The 24,102-nt window shown below is 45.1% G+C and overlaps 1 protein-coding gene across 3 annotated transcripts in view; it reads left to right on the top strand.

The window, feature by feature from the left end:
• Window positions 1-22,824: 22,824 nt before the first annotated feature.
• kcnn1a (potassium intermediate/small conductance calcium-activated channel, subfamily N, member 1a) overlaps window positions 22,825-24,102 on the top strand; it is a 55,995-nt gene continuing 54,717 nt past the window's right edge. For all 3 annotated transcript variants that reach the window (XM_053882804.1, XM_053882806.1, XM_053882805.1), the window contains exon 1: window positions 22,825-23,841. In XM_053882804.1, coding sequence (XP_053738779.1) covers window positions 22,861-23,841 — 981 coding nt within the window. In that variant the 5' untranslated portion in view covers window positions 22,825-22,860. The remainder of the gene's footprint in view (window positions 23,842-24,102) is intronic.

Below are 24,102 nucleotides of genomic sequence, written 5' to 3'. Positions count from 1 at the left end.
AGACTTGCAGACAGTGACTGACAACAGTTATGAAGCCATGGGAGACATAGTGATATCTCTTCTGATTTACATACAGTGAATGACAACGTTGACGAACAGTTACGCAGCCATGGGAGACATAAATGTAAGATAAATATGAGATAAAAATTATCTCGACATAATTATCTCGGGCAAAAAAACAAACAAAAAAAAACATGCATGTCACTTCCAGGGCTCTGTACTCTTCCGTACTAATCTATCAGTGAGAATCGCTTTTTTTTTTATAATAAGAAGATTTGAAATCCTATCCTATCCTATTATTCCCTCAAACGCACCAGTCCGCACGGTCACCTGATTCAAAAACAGACTGATAAATCGACCACCTCAGGGTTCTACTATTCATGTCTTCCTAAAAAAAATAATGGCCGGAGAAACTACAACACCAATCTCCAAACTTAAGAAAAAAAAACAAAAAAAAAAAAAACCAACTAATTTTAGCTTCAAACATGAGTCCCATTCCAGTGTTATTTCCATCCTCTCCGGAGCCAAAGAAGAGAGAGGCTTGTTTTCCTCTCTTCAAGGCGACATTGTGACCAGCAGTGACAGCTTCCGCGGTGATGAGTCGCTCCCTGGGGAGGAACTGGCGGAAGACAGAACCACCGCCCGCTCTGTGATCGTCTTCAGCGCTACTATTTTAGGAACATCTTCAAAACATTCTGGAAATAAACACCGCTTTCATCAAGGAAAACAGCTATTTTGGAGACCAGTATATTTATAAATGTCGCCTAGGAGTAAAACAGACTTCGGCGTTTTCCTAAATAAAGCACGTTTACTTGTTATGCTTCAGTTAAAAGCATCGTCTTGGTGCAGCGTCCGTGTGTTTCTCTCACTTTCGCTATCATATACACTCGCTTTGAACAGTTTGATAAAGCAGTTGCGGAAGACGGCCGGTAGAGGGCAGTGTGGCAGCAGATGTCGACCTGCAGCTGCAGACTTCTGCAGGTCTCGCAACTCAGTCTAAAAATAGAACACAACAAAAGCTTCTATTCTTGTTCAGAACAATTTGATGATTTATTTTGGACAGAAAAAGAAACAGGAGCCCTAAGACAAAGCTACCCGCTGATTTACTTATGAACTGAGCCACTTATAAATGTGCGTAGCTCAGGCAGTGAAGAGACTGATTTTGTTTTAGAGATGCGCGATTAGGAGGAGGACTAGGGTCAGACCCGGGACTCACAGGCCAAAACAGCAGGAGGAGGTGTTGACTGATGCCCTTGACATAGTGTTGAGAAAACATTTGCAAATAAGGAACACTCCAAAATAAGGAATGAACAATATTGTATCGTGAAAAAACTCTTTACTAAAGTAAAGGAAAATCTGTGGAGAAATTCAAAGAAATGACGGCTTAAAAAATACATGGCCTTGAGCCCACTGAAAGCCTCCGTCGTCGATGACGCGACCCAGGTGTGGCTCCCTCTCTAATTGCAGGTGCACGTCGGACACCTAAGCCTGGTGAAACACCCGCCGCAGGTACAGTATCTGGCAACAAGAGGACGCTTTTTCAGAAATGAAACCATGACTTGCAGGTCACTTCCAGTAAGTGGGCCCATTAAGGAATCCAGAGACATAATGGCCGCCCGGCCCGACCCCTCTGCCGTCAGTGTGCCATTAACAAGGGATCACCTGAGCCCGGCAGGTGCCGGACTGAAGGGCGGGAGCCACACCTGCCGCTCTTCATATTTCATCATCTTCATTTACTATAGAGGTCAAGATGGTTGTGCGTTCATTTCCAGTGTTGTTTGGCGGAGAAAGTAATATATATATTTTAGTGGTGGGACTAGCTGTGACGTGTCCCACCGTCACAGCTAGGATGATAACAACAACAACAAACATGGAGGAATCCATGAACAAAAGCAAACAAAAGCATCTGTTTGCTTTTGTTGAGGGAGGTTTTTCACTACACAATGGCCAGGGTTTCCACTACTCTGAATGTACTTGAAATTGTTATAAAATTGTAATACAAATATGTTCAAGACATTAAAAGAGCTTTAGTTTAAATAAGGAGATATAAAAACTTGAATATAGACACCATCGGGATTTATTGTGCTATTGTCAAACTGATGCAAAATAAACTGCAAAATATGCAAAATATTTTATTGTTTAAATGAATGTATGGGTCCATCATTTGATTCAGAAATATACCAAATTCATTCAAATTGAAAAATGTGGCTTCTTGTGGCAAATACCACTCATACCGTTAAACTGTGATTAATTGAGATTGTCACAAATTCTCTAATAAATAGATTATTTTTTTTTAAATCAAATCCCATCCCTAATATATATATTTACTTTTATATCACCCCAAAAAAACAAGTTATAAATCATGAAATTTCAAGAAATTTAATAAATTAAAAGATATTAATGCTGCTACGACTCATAATAATGCGCTAAAAATCAAGCTGTAAAGTGTTATGAGGTCCAATATTTCTATAATGTTTTGTATCATAACATCATATTCTGGACTCATGATTCAGGCTCTGAAGCAGAACCACTGGCAGCCCAGTCAACCAACTGGCTCAGCGCTCTGGTGCAACTTTCTCCTCCTACAAACCCCCTAAAGTGAAACAAACACCCCCTCAGCCGCTCTCCTCTCATCTCTCCTTCATATTTTTATCATTTTTGCCCTCATCTTCTCCACCTGCCCCCTCCTCCCTCCGTGTAGGTGGTTACTCTCCGCGGCTTTTTTTTCCCTCTTCATCCATCTTTCTTCCTCTTTTTCTTGCTCCGGTGGTCCTGCTCTGCATAATTAAGTTTCGGCTGGAAGTGCATCCTCTCATCCATCCTCCATACTTCCCTGCGCATCTTACCTCTGTAAATATGAAGAGGATAGCGGGCCCCGTGCTCGTCCCTCCCTCACCTGGGGCCAGGTGTCGTCTCTGCCCTGTTAAATGATAATGTTAAAATGCTAAATCACACCGGCAGAGCGGCGGCTGTCACCGCCTCCATCCCGCCTCACTCAGCCAAGGCTCGGGTTTCACTTTGCGCTGTCACCCTATCCTGTCACACTCATCAATACACAATGCAGGAGCCTCATCTGCCAGAGGATTTCTCATCAGGCATTAGGTGGAGCGGTGTTTGGGGCCTGACCAACACCATGTTAACCTGCATGTTAATGAGGCTGGAGGATCGGACTTCTGTCTTTTTGACTTATTTAGCAAGTTAAAACATGCAAGGTCTCACTTTGTGGTCGGTGTCTGCCGTGTCCTTGCAAAGTTGAGGTGGTTTGAGCTGCTAGAACGCTAATAATGCTAGTAAAATGGATGAAACGTGATTTTATTACGCCAGAAAAAAACAAGACATAAGTTAGCGGTCTGTAAATGGCCAAGTTTGAGAGGAAAAAATAGTCTAAACACAATTTCTGATCAGTATTTCTTTCAACTATTGAAGGCTAACATGCTAATTTTAGCATTAGGCATCTCTGTCTGTAGCTTCAGTTCACATAAATTGTCCTTCTTCTTTTATCTTTAACCAGTGCAAACTTCAAACTGAACTCTTACCTGACGCCTTAATGTCCATTTTAGAAGTGTATTTAGGAACACAACTGTGAGCTAGCTTAGCACTGCTAGCAGCACAGAGTCATGAATGCAACTGAAGATAATACCAGCATCTGCGCTTCGGAAATATGAGTAAAAACATATGGTTAATATTTGTCAGTGATTCCCCACTGGAGAGATGGATTGTTTATAAATATTTAAAGTATGAATATCAGTGAATCCACTGGAGAGCGACCAAAGACGTGAAGAAGAAGAGAGGTGAAGATCAGGTAAGTGCTTATTCATGCTTCTATGTATCTCATAGCCATGAATACAGAGAGAGGCAGTTCCTGTGTCAGACGTTTCCATCGCTTCCTTGAGCCAAGACTTGAAAGTAATCCAAGGCCATCTGCCGGGTAGATCCTTCGATATGCTAATCAACCGGACCCCCCTTTTTTTTTAATGTTTACTCTTGAGCCTGGAGATATTTGGCGGAACTGTAGTTTGAAAAGAAAAGCAGCCATGTTCTGGATGAGGTTGACGGAAAACTTATTTAACTTGGACTCAAACTCTGAATCGTTTTTCTATCTCTTGTTAAATGTTGCTCTTTAAAATGGTCTGTAAAAGAGCTTCATTTGAAGACAAAAACAAAGCTGACATTTAAGATTTTCCATCAACAAAGCGAGAGAAAAAAACTGCTGTTTTGAAATCTTCCTTGGCGATCTGACAAGAAGAGGCTCCTCCCCTTCAGCGGCGTTTCATCGAAGGTATAAATCAGTGGTCCCCAGCCTCTTTATCACCGCAGACTGGTCTACGCTTGACCATTTGAACGGGGCCCGGGGGTTATGAAGTTGCTGCTTTGAAGCGTCAGATAAGGCTTCTGCATGTTTGTGTGCGTGGCGCCTGGGAATCACCGACCATGATAAATCCATATTTCAAGTACGACTCCTGCTATTGTCTGTTAAAAGCGTTCTTTTTCATGGAAGTTGTGGGATCTTCTCCTGTCTCTTCACTGAGCCTTTTCGTCTTTGCAAAGAAACTTCCCAAAGACTGGAGTTGTGACTGAGGCTTAACCAAGAGTACCCAGTCAATACCCAGTCCCAGACTTCGAACGAATCTGAGATTTTTTTGGTTCTGATTTCGAACCAAAATCCAGAACTCGAACGCCCCTGAAAAAAGACGGAAAAAACATGACGGGCGCGGCCCGACGCGCTTTGTTATTGTGTATAACGCAGCCTCTGTATGCAGACGTGTCCCGTTAGCTACATTTTCTGACTGTTTTTTCTTTTCCGAGGTTGGCTTGTACTTATTTCTTGTGCGGCCCGGTACCAATTGATCCACGGACTGGTACCAGTCCCCACCCTGGGGATTGGGGACCACTGGAATAAAGGATCTAAATTATTCTTGTGCAATCCTGTAATGTCCTTTCTGACACACTGTACAGTGCCCATGTACACACTCTTAATCCATCTTGGATGTTGTCGGCATCAATAAGTCAAACCAAGCCCCCTTTTGATCCCGATCTTAATTACAGTAATGCTGCAAACAAATCAAAGTTTAACTACACAACCTTGAATAAATCATAGTGTTTATCCCGCCGCTGTTGTTCCACGCCGTGCTTCTCTCCAACTCCAATCTTCGATGGTCTCAAACTGGACGTCATTTTAAACTATTAAGTGGTGAGAAATTCTGATGTTCATAATTCTGATCTTCATGATCATCAGCTCGACAGTGGTCTCCTGAAGAAACTGACAAAAAAATCTAAATAAATATTTGAAAGTCCAGTTGTCTGGTCTGGTTTGGGTCGCAGGGACAGCACTCCAGCCTTCTCTGTTATTTTGGAGGCCTAGTCTCATGTCCGCACTTTGTTTCTTTCCGATCCTTTTTGTATTTTTCTCCGCGTTCTGTCGTGTGCTTTTATTTTGTTTCTCCGGGGTGTTTTTGTTTCCGTTTCCTGTCTCCTCTCCAGCTTTACAGGCAAACGCAGCTGGCGTTCATCTCCTGATGGATATATTCCCTCTGATGCCAGCTCCGTTTGCCCGATGGTTGCTTTTCGCTCTGTTAAGGTAAACTCTTCCAAGACTCCCGCGCTCTTGCTTTCCTCCCTGACCTTTTCTAGATTTTCCTGCGCGCTTGAATCCCTATTCAGCCGTATCCTGAATTTCCTCGTTCTTCCTCACTCCGTTTTTTGTTTCTCCTCTACGCAATTCAGTCCGCGTGTGAGCAGTTTTAGGGTCTCACTTTTCATTTATAGCTCCGACACAGTTACTCCTCGTGTGTGTGTGTGTTTCTCCACCACCGAGCACGTTCTGTTCATTGCCACCTTGTGAGCTTTACTCACTTATCTCACTTGTGTTTTCAGCTTCTTCCCCAGTCCCTGCTTGTTGTTTCCGGTCCGTGTTCTGGTTCCGGCACCTTTAGTTATAGTTATTTGTCTCTCTTTGTACAGTGGTACGTCGGTTTTCGAACGTCCCGGACTTTGAACCAATCGGAGTTCCAACAAAAATTTCGAGATTTTTTGCTTCGGATTTCGAACGAAATCCAGAACTTGAACGCTCCCGAAAAAAGCCGGAAATAACATAACGTGCGCGGACCGACCAGCAGACCCACAACACACTCAGTTATTGTGTATAACGCAGCCTCTGTATGCAGACGTGTCCCATTAGTTACATTTACTGACTGTTTTTTCTTCATATTGAGGTGTAAAACCTTTCCTGTCTCCACACTGGACCGTGGTAGAGTGTCACAGGGGATGTGCTCGCTCTCGACACCTCCGAGGCTGGAGCGCGCACTCCAGGGTTTGATATCCTGTTGTTGGCTGGAGCTGGGACAGGGATGAGGCGAGTCTGGGACAGAGCTAAGTTACTTGGTTTATGACTTTGTCACAGCCAAACTGCACAGAAGCGCACATTCAGAGCTGGACACGCACCGGGCACCTCTTCACTTCTGGAGAGACGTCACTCACTCTGCAACCCCTCCCACATGCAGCGGCCACACACATAGAGGAACAGCGCACCTGCAGCAGACACTCTACATTCACTCCTACAAAAGCCTCTTTTAAGGCTTGGAACGCATTATTTCTTTTTCCATTCATTGTAATGGGAAAAATCGATTCAGATTACGAACAAATCGCTTCTCGAACGGCCGTCTGGAACGGATTGTGGTGGAGAACCGAGGTACCACTGTATTGTTTATTTGACAATTAAATCTCGGTAACTTAATCTCGTGTGCCGTGCCTTCTGTCGACCAACACTTCCTGCACTTGCACTTCAACTGGAATCATGACACCTAGGTTGGGAGTCTGAACCTAGTCCTCCTCCTCCTCTCCTCCTCACTGTTCTGTCTGGACCTCTCCACTGACTGCTGCCCCTGCGATCTGACCCCCGATAAGAGGGTAAATTATTATTTTAACTTTGCTAATCTTAAATTTGCTAATCTCCTTTTCAACAGAAACCACAGTGAAACAGAGTGAAACCACAACAATGAAATCTATTCTCCCCCTCCTCTGTTTTTTTTTTTTTTTTATCGCAGAAACTTAAGAAAAAGAAACATGTAAGCCTTGAAAATCCTTTTCTTACGGTAGCGGCTTTAGAACACAATCCTCCGCCGTCCATGATGAAGAGGCAACCGCTGTAAAATCCAATTGTAGGTTTATGGAGATCGAGGAGATGAATGCCTCGCTCCGCTTTCTTCTCATGTTTTGGACGGGGGACTTAAAGGCAAAACACCCACCATGATACAGCACCGCTGCCAGGATGTTTTCCACAGTGGTCTCGGTGGGCAGCGCTCGCTTCACTGCTGAGTGTGCGGCCTCCTCCGTCGGAGTGTCATCCCACCTATCTAATATTCATCAGCTCCTGGGAGATGGGTGACGTCAAGATGGGAATACACTGGTGAGATGTGAGTCCACAGTTGATGGTTTTAATGACAAGGTGAAAACATGTTTAACACACCGACATTTCATTTCTATTGACATGCTTTGTGCCAGTGTTCTGTTCTGGGACCTGAAGTTTGAGTTGACACCTTGGGTCTGAACACAATATCACAAAATCTATTTATGTGATTCACACTTTTGTTATTTATTTTTTTTAATCGTGTCTCATCTTCATATTAACTTGCTTTTACTGGCGTCCATACGGTTAACCGCGTTGCTCATTCTCCTTCTGCGACTGTGGCAGCCCATAACAGTTGAGCACTAAAGGTCATGACGTGTTAAACATTATGTCGGTGGTTTATGGCGACATGTATAGACTCTAATCACCATTTCATCACATCAGTTTTCTCAGCAGGAGTAGATGGGCGGTTGTTAACGGCTAGTCTCTGTGTCTCGTGCTGGCAACTGGCAGTCAAATATCCAACAGATTAATATGACGCGGTGAAACATTTAGACAGAGAGTATAGTGTTTCAACAGCATTTCAGAGGTGTTCAACCCAGAAAAACAGACGCTATTCTTCTTCTTTTATTATTATTATTATTATTATTGAAGCGGTTATACCCATTTAAATATTCGTGGTGGGACTTTACCATGTTAATTCAGATTAATTACAATGTTATTATGATAAATTATTACAACAAAAAATAATTTAATTGAACAGTTTGCTCTCCAGACAACAGGGAACCTTTGTAAGTGCAGGAGTTCCTGGTCCACTGATCCCACTCATGCACAAGACACGTGGCAGCTAGGATGATAACAACAACAACAAACATGGAGGAATCCATGGATGTTTTTTGCTACACAATGGCCAGGGTTTCCACTACTCTGAATGTACTTGAAATTTTTATGAAATTGAAAGACATTAAAAGAGCTTTAGTTTAAATAAGGTGATATAAAAACTTGAATTTAGCCACCATCGTGGTTTATTGTGCTATTGTCAAATGGATTGTTGTTTAAATGTATGTATGGCTCCATCATTTGATTAAAAAATATACCAAATTCATTCAAATTGAAAAATGTGGCTTCTTGTGGCAAATATTCTTATACCATTAAACTTTGACGAGGAGTGGGAAGAGCTTACAATTGTCATCGGAACTCAAACAAAAGCCTCAAAAGTGATGAAAAACAGTGACTAAATATTTTTCTTTGGAATTGAAGAAGGAGTTAAAATGTGCTCCTGCAAAATGAGCACTTTTTTGATGTCGGGAAAAGGGCTGGTTCCTGATCACCACTAGGGGTCTGCGCAAGTTTTTACAGCGGTTGACTGACGAAGTTGGTGTGTCCAATAGGAATACAGTGGGGGCGGGACTAAAAACAAAGCATAACAAACTTGTCAGCATGGATAAAACATTAAGTTATAAAGACAAAAGAAAAGTGACAAGTGATCAGTTCTGCTCCGTTTACTAGTTATTATTTTCAAAAGAAAGACTCATATCTGAAATTTTAAAACATTTGGACAACTCACGTCTCGTATTTCTAATGCTTGTTTCATTTTTAGGTTTATTTTTAAAGTTCTTTTGGTATTCAGACACACACGGCGGCACACAAAAACAGCTGCTATCCTCTTTTCCTCTGTTGCGTTTCGGCATCCATCACTGTCCGCGCCAATGGACTGCGAAACAAATTTCTATCACTATACATTACAGGTTAAGAAAGAGAGCTGGGAATGTGTTATATATGCCGGCTTCGATTTTTATGTAGTGTCTATGGGCTCGTCCATCACGCCTCTGCTCGGCACCCTTGTGCGCCGGGTCCCTGACGAGATGTTGTCTTGGCACTGTCATTAATCATTCTACACTTGCCCGAACCCCGCGCCCAACGTGGGGTGGGAGGCGTGCGCCGTAGCCGCGGGGCTTCTCCTCCTCAACCGCCCTGTTCCTGCGACCACCTCCCCCGTGGCGCCATGATGGTGAGGCCAACACTCGCCGTCATTCGTCATTTAAATGGTACGTTTAGAGTGGTGTGTCCTGGCCTGGACTTCAGTCCTGGCACGACCTCGCTGGGTGGTGTTTTCTTAACACTGCCGCTTCACAGAGATGAATCACAATGGTTTATAGGGGCAAAAAGGAAAACAGCTAAGTAGGTTTGACATCTAGGTTTATTACTTCACTTCTCCTCACTACATGAATGAATTTTTATGTATAGATAAATATACTGCAACATCAGACCCCCTTTAAATCACTGGAGTCAAAGTCGAGCATCCAAGGGTCGATATATTCTTGGACCACGTTTCTTGGAGTTTGCTGCTATGTTTGTTGATATGTGTTACTCACAATGACAGCACAACCTTGCCGTCAGTCAAGGCGGACTCCTCCACCAGACGAAGACTGTTAAGGAGGATAGTTAAGGAAGACTGTTAAGGTGGTCAGTTAAAGAAGACTGTTAAAGTGGACAGTTAAGGACGACTGTTAAGGAGGACAGTCAAAGAAGACTGTGAAGGAGGATAGTTAAGGAAGACTGTTAAGGTGGACAGTTAAGGATAATTGTTAAGGAGAATAGTTAAGGAAGCCTGTTAAGGTGGTCAGTTAAAGAAGACTGTTAAGGTGGACAGTTAAAGAAGACTATTAAGGTGGACAGTTATGGAAAACTGTTAAGGAGGATAGTTAAGGAAGATTGTTAAGGTGGTCAGTTAAAGAAGACTGTTAAGGTGGACAGTTAAGGACGACTGTTAAGGTGGTCAGTTAAAGAAGACTGTTAAAGTGGACAGTTAAGGACGACTGTTAAGGAGGACAGTCAAAGAAGACTGTGAAGGAGGATAGTTAAGGAAGACTGTTAAGGTGGACAGTTAAGGATAATTGTTAAGGAGAATAGTTAAGGAAGCCTGTTAAGGTGGTCAGTTAAAGAAGACTGTTAAGGTGGACAGTTAAAGAAGACTATTAAGGTGGACAGTTATGGAAAACTGTTAAGGAGGATAGTTAAGGAAGATTGTTAAGGTGGTCAGTTAAAGAAGACTGTTAAGGTGGACAGTTAAGGACGACTGTTAAGGTGGTCAGTTAAAGAAGACTGTTAAAGTGGACAGTTAAGGACGACTGTTAAGGAGGACAGTCAAAGAAGACTGTGAAGGAGGATAGTTAAGGAAGACTGTTAAGGTGGTCAGTTAAAGAAGACTGTTAAGGTGGACAGTTAAACAAGACTGCTTAGGAGGACAGTTAAGGAAGCCTGTTAAGGTGGACAGTCAAAGAAGACTGTGAAGGAGGATAGTTAAGGAAGACTGTTAAGGTGGTCAGTTAAAGAAGACTGTTAAGGTGGACAGTTAAACAAGACTGCTTAGGAGGACAGTTAAGGAAGCCTGTTAAGGTGGACAGTTAAGGAAGACTGTTAAGGCGGACAGTTAAAGAAGACTGTTGAGGACTGTTAAGGAAGACCGTTAAGGTGGACAGTTAAAGAAGACTGTTGAGGAGGACTGTTAAGGAAGACTGTTGAGACTGTTGGACCTGATGGATTGATGGCATTTATCATCTCTATTTGCTGGAAAACAATCAGTCAATCGGCAAAGCTTAACCACTGTGACGTCTGTGAGTCAAAAAACCCACGTTTTGGTGGAGATCTAGTTTTAAATGCACTTTAAATTAGCATTAAAATGATTAGATTTTTAGAATTTCAATTTCACCAAAATGCTCATGTATGTTACAAGACAAAGGTGGCGCTATCATCGATGGTCTTGGAGGTGTTTCTTGGTGAGAGCAACACCTCAGGGTTCTTTGCACCATGGCTCTGACCCGCTGTTATTACCCCCCACCCTCCTGAATGGTGGGGATTATGAAAGAAAAAGAACTTTGCCCTTCACAGTACTCGGTGAAAGTCACTGAACCTATCATTGAGCATGAGGGGGTGCGGGCCAGTGAAGGACCAGTAAAGAGTGGGGGCTAATTAGGCCAGATCACTTCTCCCCACCATCACAAGTCTTCCTCTATTCCCACAGATCCCATCCACTTAATGTTCTGTGAAATCATATTCCAGTCCCCGGAGAAAAGGAGGAGAGGAATCAGGACAATTCATGGAGATGCAGCACCGGGGGGAAAGACACCGGTCGTGACACTTGGATGAGGCTCTGGGCTGATGGATAGCAAGCACATCTGTCTGGCTTATTACGAACAACAACCGGACCGAATCAGAAAGCGGATGAAGAATCTTTGTGACAGTGGACTAAAAATAATGTTGCCGCGGATCCGTGAGCGTGTAATAGAAGGGAGCTTTGAATCCCTGAATATACCCATGTAAAATGTTTCTTTGGACAAATGAAATATGAACAAAATAACAAGTTCATCTCACTTGAAAACCGTCTACATATCGGCGTCGACGTCCAGTAAAATGGAGGTGGAGGAAACCCAAGAGGCACCGGCCTCGTGAGACGTGACGGAGGGCGCGGAAGGAGAGGGGAGCAGGATCACACGAGGAATACAAAGAAAGATTCTGGTCAAACGGCTCAGACAAGGACAGACAGGCAGGGTGACACACGTGGAGGGCAGGCGACGACGAGGAGTCGCCGGCAGGCGGGGCAGAGAAAATCCAGACATCAGCTCAGATTAGATGAAGGAGAGAGCGGCTTGTTCTCCTTCCTCTCCACACCTTGAGGACCCTTTAGCCAGGGAGCTACAGCTAAACCCCCCCACTGTGTTACCAGTGAGGGGCCCTTGAGAGCCGTGCGAGTGGCTTTAAGTAGAGATTGAGAGAGACAGAGGTCCGGCATTTTCCAGCAAAGATATTATCTGGGGCTTTTTTTCATTAGGACACAAGGCAGCATTATCACCCAGAACATCTGAATTTACCCTCAGACACGACGCTCTTTCTATCTCATCTCTGCAATCATTTCTAATGCACTCCGTCTCCTCTGCACCCCGCCACCCCCAACCCCACCCCCCGCTCACCCACTCAGTCAGACAGCCTGTTTTTATCCTCCTCTACCTCAGACTCCTTTGTTTTTGTCTTTCACCTTCTCTATTTGGCTTGGCTCCTGACTATCGCCCTCTTCACAATTAAGCCGAGCGTCGCGGCTACACGCTATTCGAAAAACCCTTTTAGCCCGGCAAACGCATTGTGTTTAAACTGCTACGTGGCCGTGACTTGTTTGTGGTGGACGTCGCTTGTCGCCATTTTAGATGAAGGACGTAGCAACGCCGATGACAATTTTAGAGAAAATCAGTGGGTTGAAGATAATGGTGTTTAAATAATCATGAAACTGCCCACCGAACACTGCAGTCGGAAGTGAACCGTTCACTGGCTTCAACAAAGAAGAGAAATATTGCTGCCGTCATACTGATCAAAATATTCTCCTTTGTGAGATCAATAAAGTCTGTCTTATCTAGTGGTGATGTGGCGACAGACTGAGAGACGTTGCTAATGCTACTACTGCGACACTACAACTGCTGCTACTGCGTCTAATGTATTCCACCACTACTATTAATTCTACTACATCTTCTACTGGTACTTTTACTTACTCTACCAATGTACAATTTCTGCCACCACTACTTTTGCTACTGCTAACTACTTGTTTGGGCAGCGACTACAGCTAGCATTAGCGCTACACCAACACAAAAACTATAATTACTGCCACCATCGTTTTGCTGCTGGCACTACAACCATAATGTCATAATCCACTTCTATTTTGTATATACTTTTCCTGTTCCTGTCTCCATGAGCTTGAACTACTAAAGGCACACACCTGGAACAGATCAGTAAACAAGACTCCACCTGCTGTTCCAGCGTCGAGAGCCAGATCGACTTGGCTCCGGAGCAGATAACTTGGCTTCTGTCTTTCCTTCTTGGTTAGTTCCGTCTTCGTAACTTTGCCTTATTACTAAAAGTCTGTGTGGGTGGATTTGACAGCCATATACTCTCTGCCTGAAAATGATTTTCTGTTTACTTTTTTTTGTTTATCCTCCTTTACATGAGCTGGTTCTGACTGCTGTGTATGTTCTGTTATTGTTCTGGCCACGTCTTGTAGTGTCTTCAAGCGCGTACTAAATACTTGTGTGTTTTCTTTTGTGTTGTTGTGAATTTGTTTGCTCTCTTCTCCTGGGTTCCGTTGGCAGGCCGTTCACCAGGTTTGGTAAAGGCCTCTTCTTTCTGTCCGTCTTGTATTGATGTGAACTATGGTTCGTTTTCAGTCTTGTTGGTTTGATGCACCTGGCTTCCACCACATGACACACTGTTCTTTCTTCCACCACTAACAACCTCTGTCCCATCGGCTCTTCTACTTTAACTACTACCACTTCTCCCATGGATTGTATTACTACAACTGCTCCTACATTATTATTATTATTGGCGGTTACTATTGGAGGTACTGCTGCTTCCTCTTCTGATACGACTGTTGCTACTGCTTCTCCTTCTTTCGCCTCTATAATATTACTAGAGCATCCGCCATGGCTAGCTATGATAACAAGATCATACACATCATACACGGAAAGTACACGCTACAAAGCTGATCAACAAACTATACCTGCTGTCATTATCCACTACTTCTTGTAATGCTACTGTCTTTTTGTACCATTTGTAGTATTGTTACCATGATAATAAGCACCTCTTATCGTGTTAGCATCTTGGTGCAACTGCTATGATAATTTGGACAGCAATATTAAGCTTTATTTTTCATTTTGCGCCTGATTTATGTCGCAAATATTGTGTTGTTTTTCTAGTCATACTTTTGGGTTGGTATTGCTGTTCACCAATATATCCACCAGGGGGAGCAGCCCAGAGTCAAACATGTACGATGATAACAAACTCCTAAACAAACTGTGGGACTGTGGAAGAAGTCTCGAATTGAGAGAGTATTGAATTGAATAGAGAATTTCCGCCATTGTTATGTCTTCTTCGTGTCTAGTACTGTAAGTCTGGGCATCCACACTGGTCCGATCAGAGATGTAGCTGGTGTAAATTGTTGCATCTTCAATTCATCCATAATTCTCACGCATCTGGTGGAACTTAAGGCTTCTGAACAAATGTCAGACAAGTGTGGGGACAGCCCCAATAAACAACCTGTAATGTTACGGCCTCTAGTGTTTCTAGTCCTTCTACCAACAGTATTTCGGTCTGAGGTAAAACTACACATGTGTGAGTGAACAGCGCACACTGCCACGTTGTGACGCCTTAGTTTTTCCTATACGATGAGCCCGGGTCTCCCCCTGCCGTGTGACCTGCTGGTGACGGGGAAACCTGCCATCAATGGGCCGGAAACCCATGACGCCAACATGGCAGCGAGAGCTAAAAATAGCCTGCTGGTGATAAATAATAAAAGGTCTCCCTGTAGGCTGCAGAGCATCCCTCCATACCGCACTCCTGCTTTCACTGCGTGCAGATAATTGGCTGCATGTCAGCATGTTGCAAGGCACATGTGATACGACACACCAGCTACACACTCGGAACAGCTTGTGTGTCAGGTGTGTCACACCGTCATCTTTCCCGTCTTTCCCGTGTGTTTCCCGCCATCTCCGGGAAAGCAGATTTCAAATCTCTTTCTATGAAAGAAGAATCAGAGGACTTTAAACAAGAGCAGTAAGCAACTGAAACCTACCCCGGCTCTACTTTGAGTCTCTGCACAACCGTGTCCTGGTCCACCATTTGCATCTCTTTCCTCTCTAGACCCCGAGAATCACATTGTACCACGAAAGACTTCTACAACTTGGTAATGATCAGAAAAATGCCTATTTTTAAAGCTCTGCATCTGCACACACTGAATCACGTGGCGTTTGAGCAGCCGGTAAAAGCCTAAATCAAAGAAAAAGCAGTACCGTCCTGTGTGGCGCTCCCCGCTCAGTGTTTCATGGCTGTCTGGTCACGATTCAAAGCCCTCACTGTGGGGGTCTGTGCGTTAATCTGCTGCAGTCGGAGCTCACATGGGAACCCCCCCAGCCCGTACACTCACGCACACTCCCACACACTCACGTTCGCATTCACAAAAACACCCTTTTTTCAGCTTTTCAATCGCTCCCTCGTTTTCATCCCCGTGATGCCCCTCTCCTCCTCCTCCTCCTCCTCCTCCTTGTCTCTTCCTCTCCTCCACCCACGCGTGGCTCTCCACCACCAGCCGTCTAAAAATAGAACCAGGAATCCCCGCATCAATTCAAAAAAACGGAGGAGAGGGAGGGCGGAGAGTCAGCGCACACAAGGTCATAAACCCCCCTCCGGTGCTTTCTCTTGATTTGTCACATCTCCCATCAGCGTTTTTCACGCCGCACATCACGTTGATGTTATCCTCCTCTATTGACAGCCGTCCAGATCCCATCGATCAGCCGTAAATCATATTAAACGCTCTCCCGTAATTAACTTCATGCTTCCCAGTCAGCAGGAAAACACCACAAAAGCTCCACCGCCATTCTTATTTTTGTTTTTTTCCCCAAAATTTTCAGGTGAGGGAGAAGTGTCGGCGAGCGCGGCGTCAGAGAGGAGCATGTGCTGGTGGAAATTCCTGCCTGGCAGAGAGCAGACTGCAGGGACAGGGAGAGCCCCTCGTCTTAGTGGGAGACTATTGATTGTCCTCCTGTCATGTCTCATTGTTATTGATGCGTCTCCCGCAAGGACAGAGACCGAGCAACCTCCAGCACTTCAAAGGTGTGTCCTCCTTTCTCTTCCGTTCCTCTCTCTTCCTCGAGTTTCCAGCCTTCCTCACGACATTTATTGTCCTCGGCTTATTTTCTCACGTTTGACGTTTGCCATTTCCAACATGTCCGTGACTTGTGCATTCTACTCAGCGTTGTATGATGGTTGCAGATATAGTTTTCGTCATCCCGCCTTCTTTTGCCTCTTCTTGACTTCATTTGACAATTTCACCCTTCTCACTCCTTCCTTTCCTGTCTTTTCCTAATTCTGCTGTAATTTCATGCGTTTCTACATCCAGTACCCAACATCCAATACCGTACGAAACCTTTACATCCCATCCATGGCTTTTCTTCTCTTCCTTTCTTGCCTTTCCTTCCCCTCCTATTCCTGCCCATTCCTTTTCCTTTCCCTTCCTTACCAATCCTTGCATTCGAGTCCATTTCCTTTCAATCCTTCCCTTCCCGTTCTTTCCAACCCGTAACTTTTCTTTCCTTCCTGTCCATTCCCTTTCAATCTTTCCCTTCTGATGCATTCCATTTCATCCTTTCCTTGCCTTCTCTTTTCTTCCCTTCCCTTCCTTTCCAATCCTTCCCTTTCCAACATATTCCTTTTCAGTCCTTTCCTTTCTCTCCAATGCTTATCTTTCCTGCCCTTCCTGTCCTGTCCGTACCAAATCTTAGCTTCCCTTTCCTATTCTGCCTTTCCAGTGTTTTCTTTCCTTTCCTTTCCTCTCCTTTCCTTACCTTTCCTTCCCAGTGCTTTCCTTTCGCGTCCTTTGCTTTCCAATCCTTTCCTTCCCATCTTGTCCTCTACAATTCTTTATTGTCTTTCCATTCCAGCCCTTTTTTTGTACGATCCTTTCTTTCCCTTTTTTTCCAATCAATTTTTTTTGCACTTCCTTTCCTTTCCTTTCCTTTCCTTTCCTTTCCTTTCCTTTCCTTTCCTTTCCTTTCCTCCCTAAGCTGCCCCCTTTCCTCCTTTCCTTTCCTTACCTTACCTTTCCTTTCCTTACCTTACTCATTTCCTTTCCTTTCCTTTCCTCCCTAAGCTGCCCCCTTTCCTCCTTTCCTTCCACTTCCCTTTCACTCATTTGCTTCACTTTGTTCATTTTGTTCCTTCCTTAGTTTCCGTTATTCTACCTCTCTTTGCAGAAACAGCCTTTAATTCCTGAATGTAATGCTCCACTCTCCTGCATTTGCATTTCCACACCCGCTGCACTGGTGCGCTCACTGATCAGGCAGAAACACTGATGCAGCAGAATTGCATCTGTGTGTTTTATGTTGGGAATATCAAAACCATCGACCTGCTGTGGTTTACACTGATGATGCAGAAGGTGCCGTGTGTGTGTGTGAGTGCGTGTGTGCACATGCTGTCAATGAAGGATCTGCTTTATAGAGCTGGGTGCTGCTGGTAAACTGGAGGGTCAGTTGGTCAGGCCCTTTGTGTTTGTAGCAGCTCTGATGATGAGACGACCACCGAGTCTTTGAACCTTTGCATCGCTGATGAGCCTCTCCTCTCTTTTGCTTCCTCCCATCACCATATTAACAACAACTCTTGTCAAACGCTAGTCCTGTCCGCCCACACACGCATGCACGAGTGTGCTCTGATGCTCGCTGATTCACGCTGCTCACCACATAGGTGATCGGTTGACAGCGTTTTACTTTTCACTTGCTCCACAATCATTTGCTGCACGTCATGCGCGGCCATCTCTGAGATCTATGACTGGGGTTGATGGTTCGCTGCTCCGAGACCAAACAAAGCAGGTGTGCGTTTGGCCCGAGAGGAGATTTTATGAAAGAGCAGGTGCAGAGGAACAAAAAGATTGATCCTGTACATACGCTGCCAGACAATGGCGTACAGTTTGGTAGGGGAATGGAAAATTGGTGGTCAGGTCGGGTTGGACAGGAGAAAAGCTCTCATTCAAGGTGCAGCCGGGAACATCTGCATTGGTGCAGCCATCTTGAGAAAGACTGCTGCTTCATCGTATGTCACAGATCTGTCACCTTCCACTGTGACTAACCGAAGCGATGCCTCTGGGATAACAAGTCAGGGGCTTCAGGGCGACAGCGCAGCTCGATTCACTGTTGTATCCGGTGACTAATGTGACAGGGAGCTGGACTGTGTAAACGCTGAGATAAGAGAGAAGTCGTGACTCAACCCTGACTGCAGTGTCGTCGGTGTGAGATGAGGCTCGGGGGCCCGGTCCAGATGTGCGATCTGGCCGACGCAGGCTGCTCGCCACAGGTGACGCCGCGCCGTCATTTCAGAGAGACGCCAGTCACTGAATCCTCCAGCCTCTCTGTTCTAGCGCCAATAGTTCCGAAGGTATTATGTTATGTGGCGGATGGTGGTGCTTTTTAAAATATTAGGGACCATATTCAAGTCCTAAGTGATGTCTAGAGTAAGATCACTGCATCAGGCCCTTTATGAAAGGTCAGGTTGGAAGCTATATATATATATATATATACAGCTTCCAACCTGACCTTTCATAAAGGGCCTGAGATATATATATATATATATATACTTTTAAACAACAAAATATTGTTTATTTTGCATCTGCACAATAAATCATGATGGTGGCTATATTCAAGTTTTTATATCACCTTATTTAAAATAAAGCTCTTTTAATGTCTTGAAAATATTTGTATTAGAATTTCAATTTCATAACAATTTCAAGTACATTCAGAGTAGTGGAAACCCTGGTCATTGTGTAGTGAAAAACCTCCTTGAACAAAAGCAAACAGATACTTTTGTTTGCTTTTGCTCAGGGATTCCTCCATGTTTGTTGTTGTTGTTGTCATCCTAGCTGCCACGTGTTTTGTGCATCAGTGTGATCAGTGGACCAGGAAGTTACGACCAAATGTTTCCATTTCAGCTATTTTTTATTTCATCTTCATAATACCAATGAATGGCAACGCTGGGAGAAAATCAGATTTATCTGTCGGCTGATGATGTAAAGAGTGGCACTGTGACTAACCCCAGCTGTCACTGGCTATGATGCATGTGACGTCTAAACCGCTAACAACTCATGTAAGGCCAAAGGTGGCCGTAGCCCAGGGGTCTCCAGCGGTAGATGGAGTTGCTCGCTTGGATTCAATAACATGATAACGCAAACTTGATTCCCTTCCAATCAAACTCCAGATGCCCTTCTCAAAATTAAATTAGGACTTGTCAATCAGCCGGTCAAGCGTGCTCTGTTCTGCTCTCCCTCGCTGCATCTGGTCAACATGGCTGCAACAATGGCGGCAGGAGAGTCCAGTCATGCCGGTAACAGCTGGAAAATTTGAACTGCTGACAATGTATAACTCTCGCCTAACTCAAGAACCGGAAGAGACTCCATAGCTGGGTCACAACAGTAGTTTGAGCACTGAGAGTTCTGGAACTGAGGGCTCCCACAATAGATGCCATCATGAGGGGTCAGTGTCAGCAGGGTGCAACAGCTGACCCTCCATATACTAAAGTGGCATTTGCATTTACATTTGAAACAGCTGACCTTAACTCTTTAGCTGAATGAGAATGTGCTCATGACTCCAGCATCTGGAGCTCAGATGGACGCTAATTTTCTCAACTAACCCATTTATCAGAAGGCAGCTGCCCTGTGGATTTTTAGCAGGATTGTACCTGATACTGAACCCCTTCTAATGAGAGGAAAGAGCTGCGTCAGCAAGATGATGTGAGCTGACCTTTGACCTTTTATAGGTTTGCTTCTCCACCAGGTCAGCGAGCTGTCACACCATCAAGCACATAAACACTCAATTCCTTCTGAAACTGCAGTCTTATCTCAAGGTATTTCAGGTGCGAATTACTGCCATTTGTGAAGGTGTGAAGTCTGTGAATGAGAAATTGATCCGTCACATATAATGATGAGGCGCAGGCGCTACGTAAGCATTTTAGGAAGACTGCCCCTCTGTCTATTGACTCTCTCTTTAGCTGTCAATTCCAAGGGCAGATTGCATATCCATGAGCAAGTCTTAGTCAACACATACCACGTTTGGCATGACCTTCTCTGAGAGTAGACCATCAATTGCAAGAAATTACATCACCCACTGGTGACGTCACTTTTTGATGTCTCTTAACGCCTCATTCAGTTAAATCCCCCCACACCCTCCCCATTGAAATCTGCTTTTCGTCTTCACCTTTTTTTTCACTTTTATAAAAACATACACACACATATATATATATATATATGAAGTTTGTGATCACGAGCGACTGTGTGACCGACGTGTGAGAGCGCACTGCACCCGTATGTATGTGTTTCTAAGTATGTATTTAGAAATGTAATTCATCTCCTGCGTAAATTAGCATCTTGTATTGTGTGCATAAATATGTGTTTATTTTTAACTGTGTTACTTTATGCATTAGAATTTATTTCAATGTTTATTGCCTCTTACTGGTGTTATATATAGCAATGGAGTTTGAAGTCTGTTTTCTTAGATGCATCCCCATGTGTCAGTAATAATGTGTTTTTCCGTTGGACTGTTCGTGCGTGACTTTGCACTTGCTGTGTGTGTGCGTGTGTGTCTGGTTTAGCTACACTTGTGAGGACCACAAAATTACCAGTTCCAAAGTAACTTGGTCATTATACAGTAATTGAAATACCAGTCAAAACCAGTGCAGTTTAACAGCCATTGAAGAGTGAATGTCCTGCTCCTGCAATTTAATCAACATGGAGTTTTTTTTGTCTCAATCCTACCTTGAGAAAGAGCTTCATTTTAAACCCTCTTTATTTTCGTGACTTAAATGAATGTGATGGCTTATACGGTGAGTTTAAACTGTTGGAGCACATATTGGAATTCACTGAATGTGGGGTGGATGATTTAACAAATTATGTACTGTATATAATATCAACCCACAAGGCAACAACTTTTTTCGCTTCATTGATGATTCTGTTTATTTGAGTTGCATTGGACAGCTTTTTTTGTGTCTTTATTTTTTCAATACCATTTTGTTCTAAAGCTACTTGAGAATGGTGATAGCGACTTCAGCACCCGAGACCTCCTTTGGACTGGTTGACTTTGCACTAGCTATTTGTGTGCGTGTCTATCTGGTTTTGCTACACTTGTGAGGACCACAAAATTACCACTGCCAAAGTAACTTGGTCATTATAATTGGGTTAAAGTTTGGTTCAGAGTGTTTTGGTGGGTTAGGTTCAGGAGCATGAAAGTCCCCACAAAGACAGCGGTGTATGTGTGTGAGGTTACCTCTGTATTTTGCAATTTTCAAACAGCATTTATCTACACAGGGAACTATATTCATTTGCTCATCTGCGTAAATGAGTGTGTTTCGTGCAGCCCTGTGTGTTTGGCTGTCCAAGTGTCAGTGAGCGTCTTCTGTACTGACCAGTGAATATAGTGAATGAAACACAGCGAGAATATGCTCTCTGGCATAATTGTGGCTCCACACAGTGTTTTGTGCGTCCAAAGTTGTAAAGCATGATTTAATAATTCATGTGGAAGCAGAAACGTTGCTTCCCAAACCAGCAAATGAAACTCCATCTTGCCAAGGAACTCACAGGTCACAGCAACCAATTACTTAATGAAAATGATCAGGTTTCTAATGCGGCCCTGCCGTTTCCCGCAGCACTTCGCATCCCTATAAAACCTCCGCTTTCTTCCCGTGGTGAGAAGCAGCGTGCCATCGCTGCAGTCTTCCGAGCCATCAAAAGTCCAAACGGCTGAGCCAGCTCCCAGCAAAGTATTATTACTTATTAAGAATAGCTAATGTATGATGTAAAAGTTGGCTCCGTCGCTCCCTCTGCCTGTCGCCTTGGCTTAGTCTCAAGCTCTCCCTCCTGTGCTCAATGTTTGTGTTGTCGATGCACAACTTTTCCCTAACTAGCCACTTCCTTAAGTAGAGGTGGAATATTTATACAGCTGGTGATGGCGCACATGGAGCAGCACCAACGTGAGACTCGAAAATATCAGTCAAAACCAGTGCAGTTTAACAGCCATTGAAGAGTGAATGTCCTGCTCCTGCAACTTAATCAACATGGAGTTTTTTTTGTCTCAATCCTACCTTGAGAAAGAGCTCCATTTTGAACCCTCTTTATCTTCGTGACTTACATGAATATATATGATGAGTTTAAACTGTTGCAGGGCATATTGGAATTGACTGAATGTGGGGTGGACGATTTAACAAATAATGTATATAATATTGACCCCTAAAGCAAACTTTTTTCGCAGCAAACTTCATTGATGATTCTCTTTACTTATTTGAGAGACGTTAAACTGCTTTTTTTAATGTATTTTTTAAAATACCATTTTGTTCTGACGCTACTACAAAATGGTGATAGCGACTTCAGCACCCGAGACAGCGCCACGTTCGCGCACAAACGGGGAATATTTCTGCTCGGTAATACAAAACCGGCTAAATTATTAAGAAGCAGACCGCAGGCTTCATGCTGTACAGTCGCGTATGAGCTAACGCGCCACCTGCGGACGTGGCTCCATGATTTCCCCGCGACCAACAAGTGGTGTTTGAGGTGTGTTGCGGCGCCGTGTCGAGCCGTTTGACAGGCCTGCAGACGGCGGTGACGTCGCAGAAAAAGTGATTTCTGATCATGCCGGGTGGTTATGGCAACATCGCGAAAGTCGATCTATTGGCTCCATGACAGGGGATTAGGATGATCGAGCTCCTTTTGAGCACCTTTCTCCGACCTGACATCCCAGCGCTCTCCAGTGATCGATCCGCTGCAACCTGTGCGCATAGCAGGCGAACACGGAGGCGGCGTTTTGGCTGTGTGGTGACGTTTCAAGGCAGGTCCCGCTCTCAACTACCAATGATACAAGTCGCTCCTCTTCTGCTGGGATCGCGATGAATGGGTGTCGGAGCGCTGCACGGCAAAGGAGCGAGCTCAGCCAGACGCGGCGATCAGGGGGATGCGGCATCGGTACGCGGGAGCTGTCCATCAGCACCAGGAGAAGCAGAGCCGAGACCCAGCCGCCCCCGTTTTCAGCCTGCCGCCCCCGCCCTCCTCTCAGCAGGCTGCTCCCCGCCAGAGCCTCCAGGAGCTCCCGTGTGTGAGCCAGCCCAGCCGGAGACCCCCAGGATGCGCCTCCGCCCAGCGAGCCGCTGACCCCAGCGCCGGCCGGCAGGATCCCTGGGAGCAGCAGCCGCAGAAGCAGCCTGTTTTCCCAGCGAGCTGCCACTGCAGTTTTTCCGAGCAGGAGGCGAGTCAGACCCGTCCTCTCCCACCGCAGCCCTCCCCACCTTTCCCACCGCTCCTGCCGCCGCCGCCGACCTCCTCCTCCCTGCTGTTTCCCCGGGATTGGAAAAGGGGTGATCGCCTCCAGAGGAGCGCCAATAACCACCAACAGGCGAGCATCGTGGACCGCTGCAGGGGAGGAGGAGGAGGAGGAGGAGGGACCCGAGACCCCCGGCAGTTGCAGCAGCAGCAGCAGCAGCAAAGGCTCCTCCAGCAGAGGGACTCCTCCCCTGAAGGAATCCGTGCAAACTCCCAGAAAGGTTGCTCTTTAAATGTATGCGAGTCAACTGAGGCAAGAGCGTCGGAGAGTCATCTGGAGCTGCAGCAGCAGCAGCAGCAGCAGATCCCTCAGTTGCGAGCGCAGCAGCAGCTCCTGGTGGGCAGCAGTTTGCCCATCCACTACTGCGCCAGCGGCTCCGGGGAGATCCAGCAGCAGCAGCAGCAGCCGCAGCCGCCGCCGGGAGTCTGTCCCCTGCGGCCACAGCACTGTGAAGCCACCCGCAATAAGCCTGGGAGCGTCACCGCGCAGCACTGTCGAGGCACCTCGTCTGCGAGCAACAGCAGCAAGGACAGCCCCAACTACGGCTCCAGCTATCACCTGTGGCCGGAGAGTCCGCATAAAGGCGAGGAGAGGATCCACATCGACCTCCATAAGGTAACGCCAACAACTCCACTCGAAGCATTTTCTGTGGCGCATCTTTTCCTCCACGAGCGGAAGACTTATTTGTTTCATTTGGAAATGCGCGTCACCGCACTGCTCTGGCGACGCGCGCACACACACCTGTTCCATGTTGCGGTGTTGTTGTGGCTCCCCGCTATTTCAATTACCCACAAACTGCGTGCTGCTTCCACACAAAGTCGAAATGATGCGCCGCACATTCCGCCTCGATCATCCGCCTGATTCGGTGGCATGATT

Source organism: Synchiropus splendidus, chromosome 13, assembly GCF_027744825.2.
Source record: "Synchiropus splendidus isolate RoL2022-P1 chromosome 13, RoL_Sspl_1.0, whole genome shotgun sequence".
Lineage (NCBI taxonomy): Eukaryota > Metazoa > Chordata > Actinopteri > Syngnathiformes > Callionymidae > Synchiropus > Synchiropus splendidus.
This window is presented reverse-complemented; position numbering and strand designations above follow the sequence as displayed.